The 13,291-nt window shown below is 37.9% G+C and overlaps 1 protein-coding gene across 1 annotated transcript; it reads left to right on the top strand.

Moving 5' to 3' along the window:
* The first annotated feature begins 10,600 nt into the window (after window positions 1-10,600).
* Window positions 10,601-12,689, top strand: LOC149266178 (galactan beta-1,4-galactosyltransferase GALS1-like). The gene is made up of 2 exons (XM_089395171.1): window positions 10,601-12,185; window positions 12,277-12,689. Exons 1-2 carry the CDS (start codon window positions 10,975-10,977, stop codon window positions 12,632-12,634), a joined length of 1,569 nt encoding a protein of 522 aa, XP_089251297.1. The 5' UTR covers window positions 10,601-10,974; the 3' UTR covers window positions 12,635-12,689.
* The last annotated feature ends 602 nt before the right edge of the window (window positions 12,690-13,291 follow it).

Genomic DNA, 13,291 nt, shown 5'->3' on the forward strand with positions numbered 1-13,291 from the left:
GAATTCGTGAAGGTTATGCAATATAAATCCGCAAAAGAAATATGGGACAAGATTGTCTTGAGCTACGAAGGAGATGAACAGGTAAAGCGTGCTAAACTTCAAACCCTCAGGATTCAGTATGAGAATCTCAGAATGTATAATGATGAAAGTGTGGATAACTATTTTCTTCGGGTAGACGAGATTGTTAATTGCATGAAAAACTTGGGTGAAGAAATAAAAGAGGCTATTGTGGTTGAAAAAGTTTTAAGATCACTGTTCCCCAAGTTTGAATCTAAAGTGTCTGCAATAGAAGAAAAGGAAAATCTACGAACTCTTACTATGTCTCAGCTACACGGAATTCTAACTGCTTATGAAATGAGAAAAGGAGGTCCATCAGACAGGAGAGAAGCTGCTTTCAAGGCTTCAGGCAAAGGAGACTACTATGAGCAAGTCACGCGCCAGAAGAAGAAGAAGAATCAAATTTTGTCAGAAATATTCAACGGGGTACTGGAAGGTTCAGAGGTAAGTTACATTTTAAATGTTTTTCTTGTGGAAGAGTAGGTCATTATGCTGTGAAATGTCCTCATAAGGATAAGATTGACAAAGGAAAGGAACCTGCTAGATGGAGCAAGAAACAGAATGCAAATAAGAAAAGCTACTACACTCATGAAGATAGTGATGGTCTATCAAATAGTGATGAATATGAACGAGGTAATGACTATAAACTTTTAATGGCATTTGAAGATGATGATTACATGGATGCTATAGATGTGGATAGCTTTCATGAAGAAATTTCTAGACTCAAGACATGTATAGAAGAAAAGAATATGATCATTAATAGTCTACAATTTCAGATTGATGAAAAAGAAAAATATCTTGAAAAGTTAGAAGGTGAAATTGTTGGTCTTAGAAAAGAGATTGAGAAAACAAAGGCTATTAATCTTAAGTTTGTCAAAGGATCTGAAACTCTGGATGAGATCATCAATGTACAACGTTCTCCACTAAACAAGACAGGTCTGGGGTATAATAGAGAAACTTCTCAAGCATCCACCTCAAAGAGTTATCTTGATGCAGCAAGAAGGAATGAGCAAAAGCACAATGGAGATCACCAGGTAAAGCAGGGACCAATTACGTCAAGAACAAACAAATACTATCAGGTAAACCAGCGGCAATCCGTCTTAAGGATGAACAAAAGCTACAACCAGCCACAGGTAAAATCCTCTCAATTTGCTTCAAGAATGAATGACAATAGAAATTACAATCATTTGGCTGGAAGATTTGATAACCGCAGAAGTTTCTTCAATGGACAATGCTTCTCTTGCCATAACTTTGGTCACAAAGCAGCTCAATGTGTTGCATATAAAACAATCATGACTAGAGAAGCTCAAAAACAAAGAAGTATGACCGGGATTACAAAAAGGACCTATAACAACTTCTTGATTCTTGAAAATGAAGTTGAATGTTCTATTTGCAATAACTTTGGTAATGAAGATTCTGAATGCAGGAGCAGGTTTCAGCAGACAAAGGAACAAGCCTCAAGCACCAAAACATGGAGAATAAAGGAACCACAAACAGAAAGATGTGGGATAGCATTTTATGCAGAGGGACAGGAAAATCTATGGTACATTGACAGTGGATGTTCGAAGCATATGACAGGTGATAAAGAAAAACTTGAATCATATTCTGCTTTAGAAAAGGGAAAGAAAGTTTCTTTTGGAAATGATACTCCTGCAGCTATAAAAGGAAAAGGCACTGCTCAGTTAAAAGAAAAGGTCAAAGCTAGAAATGTTTTGTATGTTGATGGATTAAAGCATAATCTTCTGAGTGTCAGCCAGATGTGTGATCAAGGAACCAAGGTGATATTTAGATCAAATGGATGTCTTGTTCGTGATCTTGATACAGGTAAAACAGTGATCAAAGGTGAAAGAACTCCAAATAATCTATACATATTTGAAGAAGGACAACAACAATGCTACCTAAGCAAGGATAATGAACACTGGTTATGGAAACGGAGGTTGGGGCATCTAATCTTTTCACAAATAAGGAAAGCATGCAAATATCAGGCAGTTCGCAGTCTTCCAGATATCAAAATTCCGGACAACACCATATGAAAATCATGTCAGTTTGGAAAGCAAACCAGAACTAACTTTCCGGAGAAGGAAGGATCAGCTAGCATGCCTCTTGAGCTAGTACATACAGATGTATGTGGTCCATTCAGGAAAAGGACACCTCGAGGAGAAGAATACTTGATATTATTCATTGACGATTTCTCCAGGTTTGTCTAGTTAGGACTTATGAAGCACAAAGATGAAGCATTCGAAAAATTCAAATCCTTTAAAGCCTTGGTTGAAAATGAATCAGGATACAAAATTAAGTGCCTCAGATCCGACAGAGGTGGGGAGTTTACCTCAAATGAATTTTTCGATTTCTGTGAAGAGCATGGGATAAGAAGAGAATTCTCTACAGCTAGAACTCCTCAGCAAAATGGAGTGGTGGAAAGAATGAACAGAACAGTCCAACAAACGGCTCGTGCTATGCTTGATGAGTCTGGAACTCCCGCAATTTTCTGGGGTGAAGTTGCATATGCTGCGTTTGTTATTCTCAACAAAACAAATGTCCGGGTGAACAACACTCAAACCCCTCATGAGCTCTGGTATGGTGAGACTCCTTCGGTAAAGCACTTCAAAATCTTTGGGAGCAAATGCTATATTAAGAATAATGATGAGCAACTTGGCAAACTTGAACCTAGAGCAGATGAAGGTATTCTTCTTGGTTATTCTCCACATAGCAAAGCATACAAGTGCTACAATAAAAGACTTGGAAGAATTGTTGACAACATTGATGTAGTGGTTGATGAGAAGGGATACATTCCTAGGCAAGTAAATCATGAAGATATCGAAGAAGATGAAGACTACCCTCAAAGACAGAATGATGAAGAAGAAGAACCTCAAGAAGAACCAGAGGAGCAAATAAGGATAGAAGAGAAGACTCCATCTAGATATGTTCAGAAGAATCATCCAGAATCTCAGATTTTGGGGCAGAAAGAAGCAGGTGTACAAACAAGAAGAACAATTGCAGAAGCTTCAAGCTATTTGGCATTACTCTCTTCCACTGAACCACAAAATGTGAAAGAGGCATGCAAAGATGAATGTTGGGTCAAAGCAATGGATGAAGAACTTGAGCAGATCGAAAAGAACAACACTTGGGAGCTGGTTCCTAGACCAAAGGATAAGAATGTTATAGGGACAAAATGGGTCTTCAAAAATAAATTGAATGAAAATGGAGAAGTAATTAGAAACAAGGCCAGACTTGTTTGTAAAGGGTATGCGCAGCAAGAAGGAATAGATTTTGAAGAAACTTTTGCTCCTGTTGCAAGACTTGAGGCCATCCGAATGTTCCTTGCTCTCTCAAGCTTTCAAAACTTCAAAGTGTTTCAAATGGACGTGAAATCAGCCTTTCTGAATGGAGACTTGGAAGAAGAAGTATACATTGAGCAGCCAGATGGGTTCATTCTTGGAAATGATCCAAATCTTGTATGCAGATTGAAAAAGGCTCTTTATGGTCTCAAACAAGCTCCAAGGGCTTGGTACTATCGTTTGGACAAATATCTTCATCAACAAGGTTTTTCAAAAGGATCAGCAAATAGCAATCTTTATATAAAAGTTGAAAACGACAAATTGCTAATACTTGTTGTGTATGTAGATGACATTATCTTTGGTAGCAATGAAGAAGCTATGAGTCAAAGCTTTGCCTTGGTAATGCAGAAAGAATTCGAAATGTCCTTGCTGGGAGAACTGACATATTTTCTTGGTTTGCAAATCCAACAAAAAGAAGGAGGGATCTTTTTGTCTCAAACCAAGTATCTCAAGAAGATCTTGAAGAAATATGGCATGGAAGATGGAAAACCAGTATGTACACCCATGGTCACAGGATGTAGCCTCAATGCAAATGATGAATCAGCAGCAGTCCATCAACCAACCTACAGATCTATGATTGGAAGTCTACTTTATTTGACAGGTACCCGACCAGACATAATGCATGCAGTAGGAATAGTTGGAAGATTTCAGGCAAATCCAAAGGAAACTCATCTTCAGGCAGTAAAGAGAATCTTCAAATATCTTCAGGGAACTCAAAACTTTGGCTTATGGTATCCTAGAGATACAGATCTCACACTTCATGCTTATACAGATGCAGATTGGGTCGGAAGCGTGGATGACAGGAAGAGCACAAGCGGTGGTGCATTCTTTATGGGTTCCAGATTAGTATCTTGGTTCAGCAAGAAACAAAGTTCGATTGCCTTGTCTACAGCTGAAGCGGAATATGTTGCTGCTGCATCTTGCTGCACTCAACTCGTTTGGATGATGCAGACCTTGCAAGATTTTCAAATCACTTTTATACCACCCATCTCCATCTTATGTGATAATACAAGTGCAATCAGCATTTCAAAGAACCCAGTCATGCATTCCAAGACCAAGCACATACCGATCAAGTATCATTTTCTCCGGGTACAAGTACTTGAACAAAAGGTCAAGTTGGAGTATGTTCCTTCTAAGGAACAAGTTGCTGATATACTCACCAAACCATTGCCCAGGGAGACCTTTGAATACCTCAGGCAAAAGCTGGGGGTTGTTGATGCATCATCTTGTTGTTGAATCTCTTCTGATGGTTGGTTGTACGCAAGGCTCATCTGGGGTATATGCGTACAGGTGCTGGGTTGCGGATTGATCGAAGATCGAATGGCACAGGTTCAGGGGGAGCATATAATGCATTGTTGGCATTATGGAGGAAGTATAGAAGGAGATCATGGATGCTGGTCTGAATATTGCTGCAATATGTCTCTATCTCTTTCATAGTCATTTATGGTGTTTGGTGGATTATGGTTCTTCTTTGCAGATCTGGTTTATAATCAGGGGGAGCATGTTCTTAGGGGGAGCATAACCCTTTGCCCTTGATGTCAAAGGGGGAGAATGACGTTGAAGATCTTGAGGTTGCCATCAAGTCCAAAGGAGGAGATTGTTGGCATTATGATTCTGGTATGGCTCTATGTTATAGGTGTTGTACTTGATGGCAACTCTCTTAAGTGGCAATGCTCTGTTCAGGCTCTCAAAATATGTTGGAAAATAAGAGGTACGCAGGTTCACCGTACAAAAGCTGCGGACACGCAGGAATATCATAGATAAAGTGTGTACATACCCGCAGGTTACCCGTTCATGAGGTGCGTACCCCTAGTTCACTCACTTCAAGGCAGAGAAGCGCGCTCACGTGGGGTTTCTTATGTTTGGCCCGTGGTATTTAGCCCACCGTTCTTGATTCTATGGTTTTGGCCCGTGGTATAGGATCTAATTTAGCCCCGGTTTGGATCCCTTGTATTGGTTATTGATGGTTTTGTCCCATGGTGTGGATAAGGGCTTGACTATAAATAGAGAAGGAGATCACTTGGCCTACGTATCTTTTGCAAATGGAAGCTCTTAAGATCTGAAATATTGGGTTATCGGTTTAAAAGCTTGATCTATATAAAAGTGAAGTTGAAAGTGAATCTATGAAGTGTGATCTCTCGGGCACATGATCAGATCTAGGCATCTGACTATCTGTGGTACACTGGTGGACTGCCAATTTGGCCCTAATCAGAGGTTCGCAGGTAATTAACTGTGCAAGTGTGTGAGTACGCAGAGCAGAGAAAGACGTAGTGCGTGGGTACGCACAGCAGAAGAAGGCGCAGTGCGTGGGTACGCACAGCAGAAGAAGGCGCAGTACGTGGGTATGCAGCGCGATAGAAGGTTCAGGTGCGGAGGCACAGTAAAGATACGCAGCGTGACAGAAGCCGCAGGTGCGTAGCTACAGTAGAGGTACGCAGCGCGATAGAAGCCGCAGGTGCAGAGCTACAGTATATGTACGCGGCACGACAAAAGGTGCAGGTGCGTAGATACGCAGTGCAGCAGAAGGTTCTCTGTGGGTATATGCAGGGGAGCAGAAGGTGAAGTGTGAAGCCACGCAGGACAGATAAATAAAAACTGCGGATCTGTCTTAAAAACATTTGTTGATTATCTTTTATCTATTGTTGCAGAGTTCTGGGTTTATATTTCTGGTACTGTCTTTCTGTTTACAGCATTCTGAGAAGTTGGTTGACTCTTGGTTGATTGTATAAGGAGTTTGGGTAATTTGCATATACTTGATGATTATTTGATATTCTTGGATCCAGTTTGAAAATTTATGAAAAGTGGTCCTTGAAAGAAAAGAAGTAGGGGATTGTAGCTCCCCTCCAGGAGAGACTGGAAAACGAGAGAGAGTTGTAGCTCTCTACAGGTTGCAGCCTGCGTACTGGTAAAGGACTGCACCAATACAAAACCATTGTAAAAGGAGTTTGTAATTTGAAAGAAGATAGAGACATATTGCAGCAGGTGGCTTTCACCCACATTGGGTTTCCACCTTATATCTGGTGTTCTTTGGTGTGACTATCTGTTTTTCTTGTTCATGCTCATTATTTTATGGTACTGACATGCAAAAATAATTCAAAGTATAAATAAGGAAGATTTATTAAAAGAACTTGATAATACTGATTCACCCCCCCCCAGTATTATTTCCAACATTCATCCTATGGTTACCATGTAATCCATTCTAGTAATTGAAGTATGAGTTCCAAATGAGAATCAAATAATTCGGTTAATTGTGCATCCACACCTTGAGTTAAGCTTATCATTATGGCGTTGTTGTAGTTGGGACAGAGGTAGAAATATGGAGGAATAATAGGTTGAACCCAATAGGATTTTAATTGTAGAAGTGTAAGAAAAATTAGAAGTCTATTGAAGTAACATTGGTGTACGAGGGTCGAACTTTATCTATGTCCTAAAGGAAGATGAATTCTATGTGGGATCTAGAGGGTATAGAAGTCAAAATTTATGTGCCAAAAAGGAGTTGAAATTGTCATTCAGGGTGGATGTGGATAGAGTAGTTTATTTCTTGAACCAATATAAATAAATCGGATCAAACTTCAATCACCATCTAGAGATAAAATATTTCCTAGAATTTTCGCTAATTCTTACAACTTGAGTTGGTCATTTTCTCTGCTATTTTCTCAACTAGGAGAGTGGGGTATTAAGAAACGTTTTCATATCCAAGTGATAGTGAATAAGCAGGCCAAATCATTCCATTATATATCTGGTGTTGAGGTTATCTACAAACTAAATGTGAATGTATTCCAAAGGGAAAAGAGAGGATTATGCTAACAAGTGTTTGACAAAACCTTCGACTTAAGATTTTCAACTTGAGATTGGCATATTTATTAATCCATTTGTCACACATCTCGAGCTTGATGTTATGTCTCTATTCCAATTTCCACTACTATTATGTTTTTCTTAAATATCATATTGTGTTTGTGAATCATATCATGAACTAGTTGAAATTTCGGTTTATGTGCTATCATATGTTTTAAAGAATGCACATACAACAGACCGTGCACCCACTTATTATGTGAAATGAAACTCAATGCAATAGTTTAATTCCTTTTTGAACATTTTGAAGATATATAAAGAACACCTTATTATTACCATAACATATCCTCTACAATCATTATGAAGATTCACGTAGAGAAAGTATGTATTTATGGGAAAAATATAAACCATATGTGGTCGAAGTGTTTGGCACAAATAGATATTTGTACAGAGTTTCCTAGGTAAAGTTGATTACAGTAGTGCGCATAGAGCCTCTCTTCTATACAATGTTTCCTATAGGAATATGATACTATTATAAATGGTCTGTTCATAGGAATGCTTTACATTTGCTCCTTCAAATCAACTTTAGGGGTGTCCACTTGTTGCTTCTTTGTAAAACGGTCCATATCTTGTATCCTAGTGTTGGTTAATGCATAAGAAGAGGTATGTGATATTTTTTTTATCAAGTCTTGAATGAGTTAGAGTCTTGAGATTTCATGATTATCCCTAATCATTGCATTGTTATGTTGTAAGTAGGGAGAGTGATAGTCAAAACAAATTGATGTAAAACATGGATGAAACATTCATCAATTCCCTTACTAAAATAACAACAAAAATTAATAGATCAATTTGCAAGGGAATACTTTCTATGCTAAAACAAGAGCAACCTTAAGAAGAGCATGATTTGGGACCGAAAATTGTTTCACTTTCAACAAATTTTCAATACATGGCTGTTACAGTAAAATCCATTTTAAACTTAGAAAATAATTCTTCACTCCTCTCTAAGGTGGATCAATTAGATTGGAAGAGTTAGATTTGGGATTTGAAAATAGTCATGATTTCCTTAGCACAACACAAGTATTTGAAGAACCCTTGTATAGGAGTCAAACTTCTAGTTCCTCACGTCTCAGTAGTATCATGATGTTGACTTTATATATACCCCCTTATAGTGACTGGATTATGAGGAGAGCCTTCATATTGATAATGGAGACCTTTTAGGATTTCAATAACATTGAGGGCCCTACCTTTTAGAAGAAGTTAGATATTCTATATGTCACGTCCTTAGTTAGACTTTATGAGTTCATGTTTGAGTGTGAGTGCGATGACTTGATGCTAGAGATGTTCCAATGCTTATTCAATATTAGGAAACATCATTATGACATAGTCATAACACACATGCAAACCCTTTTGTCTTCATGTATGGGAGGCCATGACGCCATTTCCAGGAAGTTGAAATCTAGATTGTTGGCCATTTAGAGGAGAGACAAATTGGTCTCACATTTTTCTTATGAATTAGATTAAAGGTTGGTTAATAAAAACCATTGGTCTATTCATCTGATACTTTACCCAAGAGGATTTACAAGGGATTAGTGGTGACCACCCACACAAAATGAATGATTTGAGGAGGAAGGGTATTTACTTAATTTACAAGGAATCTTGGGGACCTAAACCACTAAATATTGAGCAATTCAAAGGAGATGGGAGAGTTGGAGTAGGAGGAAGTTCCTTCTAACTTATAATACGGGGATTCTTCTTTTTATGAGTCCATAGGTTCATATGAGGATGCCTTTGAGGAGCATCAGATGTTATGAGGAGTTCTTGATAGCAAGTTGGATATATATTGCAGTGTGTATGGTGAGTAGCTAGCGGACCCTATGGGAGACATTCAAGTGAATGAGTCACTTGTGAGGATTCAACGTCAATAGAAAATGGTGGGGCATGAGTCATACTAGGAGGATGATATGCACAGTATGAATGATTGGGAATTTTTGGAGAGCCATTTTGTGACCCATGATGAGCCGATGCTGAGGGAGGATGAGCAACAGTCCATTAGCTCAACCATTGGCAAGAAGCATATAGTTGTATAGATAACTAGTGGGGTGGTAGTATTTACAGACACTCGTCATCATGAGGTGTTAGAGCGTGACATCATAGTTCTCTATTCGATGGTGCAAGGGTTACATCTTCTGATGGAATCTTGTTCATTTTAGGTAATGGTATAAACTATGAGAAAGTCAACTTATATTTACATACTCTCACTTTATATTGTCCCCTATTTGACTGAATTGCCGTGTCCTTTTTATGAAGGCTTAATCTCCTTACAAGATTACTTGGATTTTGCATAAATTTGGAAGAAGGTCGATATGTAATCATTGAAGCCTTCGTAGGTTTCTTTTCAGCAGCCTAGTCTCTCAGGTAATATGTAAAACGGTTATTCTAGCTCGTTTTTAGTTCGACGTCCTATTGCCTTCTGTGAGTCATGACATGGTTACCACCAAAACCCCTCCGAGAGGATTTCTTATTGCAAACTTAGCGAAGAGTCAAGGTGAGGAACCCGAGATTCTTCATGCTCCCAAGTTTCAACTAAAAGAATAAGATCAATATCACTCGGGATCCAACTTGACATAGGATCTTTACATGATGGAAAACTACGACAATTCTAGAAGAGGATCTAGAGTGATGCAAGTCCCTATTTATCACCCATGCTGGAACTTTATCTCTAAAAATAGATTTCTTATTCTTAATGATTGCCTATTTCCCCACCTTTATTGCCTCCTTGAACATGTTGACTTTTTTTCTAAGTTCAGCCTGGTATTCTGAAATAAAATCTTCATTTATAAAAATTCTTATTAATTTATCTATATAATTTTGAAATATAAAATTGGAATTAATTATATTAATGTGCTTTTGTTATGTTTAATATTTGGTATATTATTTTTATTATATAGTTAAATTTATTTAGCTTTATTTTAATTTGAACTTTATTAAATAAATATTGAGAGATTAAATTTTTGAGGATGAAAACTTTTATGCAAAAATAGAAAAAGCTTTATAATTATAGGTATTTGATTCTTATATGAAATTAATTGTATATAAATTTAACATATCTATTTTTATTTTAAATTTTATATATATATATATATAGATATATTAAATTTAACATGCGAATATCATACCATATTCTGTAGTGGTCAAATCTACTTAATAATTCATTATAGCTAAATTAAAATTATAAAGAATCTATCTAAAAAATAATAAAAAAGTAAAGTCCACTAAATTAAAAAAAAAAAAAAAAAAAAAAAATTATATATCTCCGTGTATGTACTTGTATGAACTGGATTCATTCAGTGAAGTATGTATCTAGGATGAAAATCTCTATGCCTTTGCCGATGAAAGAATACAACTTCGGCATAGCTTGAGTGAACTCCTGAAATAGAAAGCGATTGATAGTGGAGGAACGAAGCAGCATCTATAAAAGCAGGACGAACAAAGGAATACAGAGATTTCGATATTCCAAATTGCAGAGGCGGGATTTCGATATTCCAAATTCCAAAGTTTTCGATATTCCAAATTGCCTTTTCTCTATATACTTTCCTGCGCGTCTTTCTGCCTTCATTTTCGAGAGATAATTGGTATCTCTGCCTTCATTTTCCAGAGATAATTGGTATCTCAGACTGCCGGCTCCCACTCAGAAAGGCCTTGCCCTGTTTAATTTAATCGTCTTCTTCTGGGCTTAGATGTGACAGAGAATTCTAGATTTTAGGGGTGCCCTGTGTTCGATTTTGCGATGGCAATGGGGAAACAGAAAGAGACAGAGAAGGAATATCCAGGCCCTGGATTTATTTCAAGCTGCAAGGGAGCTAAAGTTTTCATGAAGACGATTATAATTATGGGTGTTTTGCTTATAGCAGGCCACTATTTTCAATTTGGAAGACAAGATTTCTCCTCCTGTAAATCTCTGGCACAAGCATTTCTCCAGGGAGATTCGAACCCTGGTGCATACAGTGTCGAAATCAGAAAAACAGAGCTGAAGGATATGATCATGGCAAGTAAAATGCATAATACTGGTATTGTTATGAACAGCACCAGCAGAATCACTAAGTTAATTCATGTGAAAGAAGATCCGAACAAGAGGGTGTTTCGTCCTTATGGGAGTGCTGCATACTTGTTTATCCAAATGGGGGCTTACAGAGGAGGTCCAGCCACGTTTGCTGTAGTTGGGCTTGCTTCCAAGCCTCTCCATGTTTATGGAAAGCCACGATTTGAATGTGAATGGATCCCCAAGAATTCGTCTTCTGGAAGATTAATAAAGGGCAAGGCCTACAAAATGCTCCCAGATTGGGGCTATGGCCGAGTTTACACAGTCGTGGTTGTCAATTGCACATTTTCTCAGAGCGTGGGCACCGATGACAATGGTGGAGAGCTCATTCTTCACGCAATCCATGGCGACGAGTTTGGAAAACCAGAGAGGATCGTTGCTCTCGAGGAAGAAAAAGGTAGCTACAATGACTCTGTTTATAGCCAGGCTCCTCCCTATGATTATCTCTACTGTGGTTCCTCCCTGTATGGTGACCTGAGTGCTCAGAGAATGAGGGAGTGGATGGCTTATCATGCTAAATTATTTGGGCCTAGGTCGCATTTTGTTTTTCACGATGCAGGTGGAGTGCATCCCCAGGTTAGAAAGGTGTTGGAGCCATGGATTAGAGCAGGTCGAGTGACATTGCAGGATGTAACAGAGCAGGAACAATATGATGGGTATTACCATAATCAGTTCCTTATTGTGAACGACTGTCTGCACAGGTACAAATTCATGGCGAATTGGACTTTCTTGTTCGATGTAGATGAGTATTTGTATATTCCCCGTAGGAAAACACTGAAATATGTTTTGAAGGAGCTCTCTGGTTATACCCAGTTCACTATTGAGCAATATTCCATGTCCAACCAGCTCTGCTTGCAGAATAAACTGCACAGCAGCTCGGCCAACAGTACTTATTCCAGGTAAGACCCATTATAGTTTCAATTAATTCGAAGTAAGGATTCGATTATGGTTTTTGGATTTGAAATTCAATGTGATAATTCTGTTGTGCAGGGAATGGGGATTTGAGCAGTCGGTGTTCAGGGACGTGAAGAGAGGGATAAGGAGGGATCGCAAGTATGCAGTGCAGGCGAGAAATGTGTACGCAACTGGAGTTCATATGTCTGAAAATGTGATGGGGAAAACGCAGCACAAGACAGAGGGTAAGATACGATATTACCATTATCACAACACAATCACCAGCAAAGGGGAACCGTGCAGGGAATTTGTGAAGCCATCGATGAGAATGAACGTGACTTGGGTGGGAGGCACTCCATATGTATACGATGGTACAATGAAAGCGCTTGCTCGATCCATCAAGAAGTTTGAGAGAGATATGATAGGATCAGAGCTTGCATCCATTGCAGAGTAAGTAGGAAAATTCTGCAAAACATTAAAAGAAATTTATAGGTACCTTATGGAAGACAAAAAAAGATTGCAAGAGCTTCAATTCGATCAATAAGTTCTGAGCTCAGTATTCAATAATCTTGCATCTAGGTGTGGTAAAATCCCTGCGTCAATGATTGATTGTACTGTATTCTTTTATTAAGTATTGCATTTTCATTTTCAGTGGGCTTTGTCGCTCCTCTAATTTGAATCCCCACCTTACTTTGTACCATGTTTACACCACAAGATACTCACTCTGACTTTGAATCCCCACCTTACTTTGTACCATGTTTACACCACAAGATACTCACTCTGACTTTGGATGCTTTTTGTGGATTGTTCACAGCGTCATGATATGTTTAGGTGTTTAAAAATATCATTTCTTGGTGAGTATTATTAAAAGGACATTTCAACTTATTATTAATTAATTTGTAATTTAATTAGTTTAATTTTATATATTAAGATAAATTTAATTTGAGTTTTTATGACTAGAGTATTATTAAAAGGACATTTCAACTTATTATTAATTAATTTGTAATTTAATTAGTTTAATTTTATATATTAAGATAAATTTAATTTGAGTTTTTATGACTTTTTTAGATTGGTGTTGTTTAGGGCATTAAATTTGTCTTAATGACTAAGT

Source organism: Pinus tabuliformis, chromosome 6 (genome assembly GCF_031772625.1).
Source record: "Pinus tabuliformis cultivar Carrire ecotype Pingquan chromosome 6, CPIR1, whole genome shotgun sequence".
NCBI lineage: Eukaryota > Viridiplantae > Streptophyta > Pinopsida > Pinales > Pinaceae > Pinus > Pinus tabuliformis.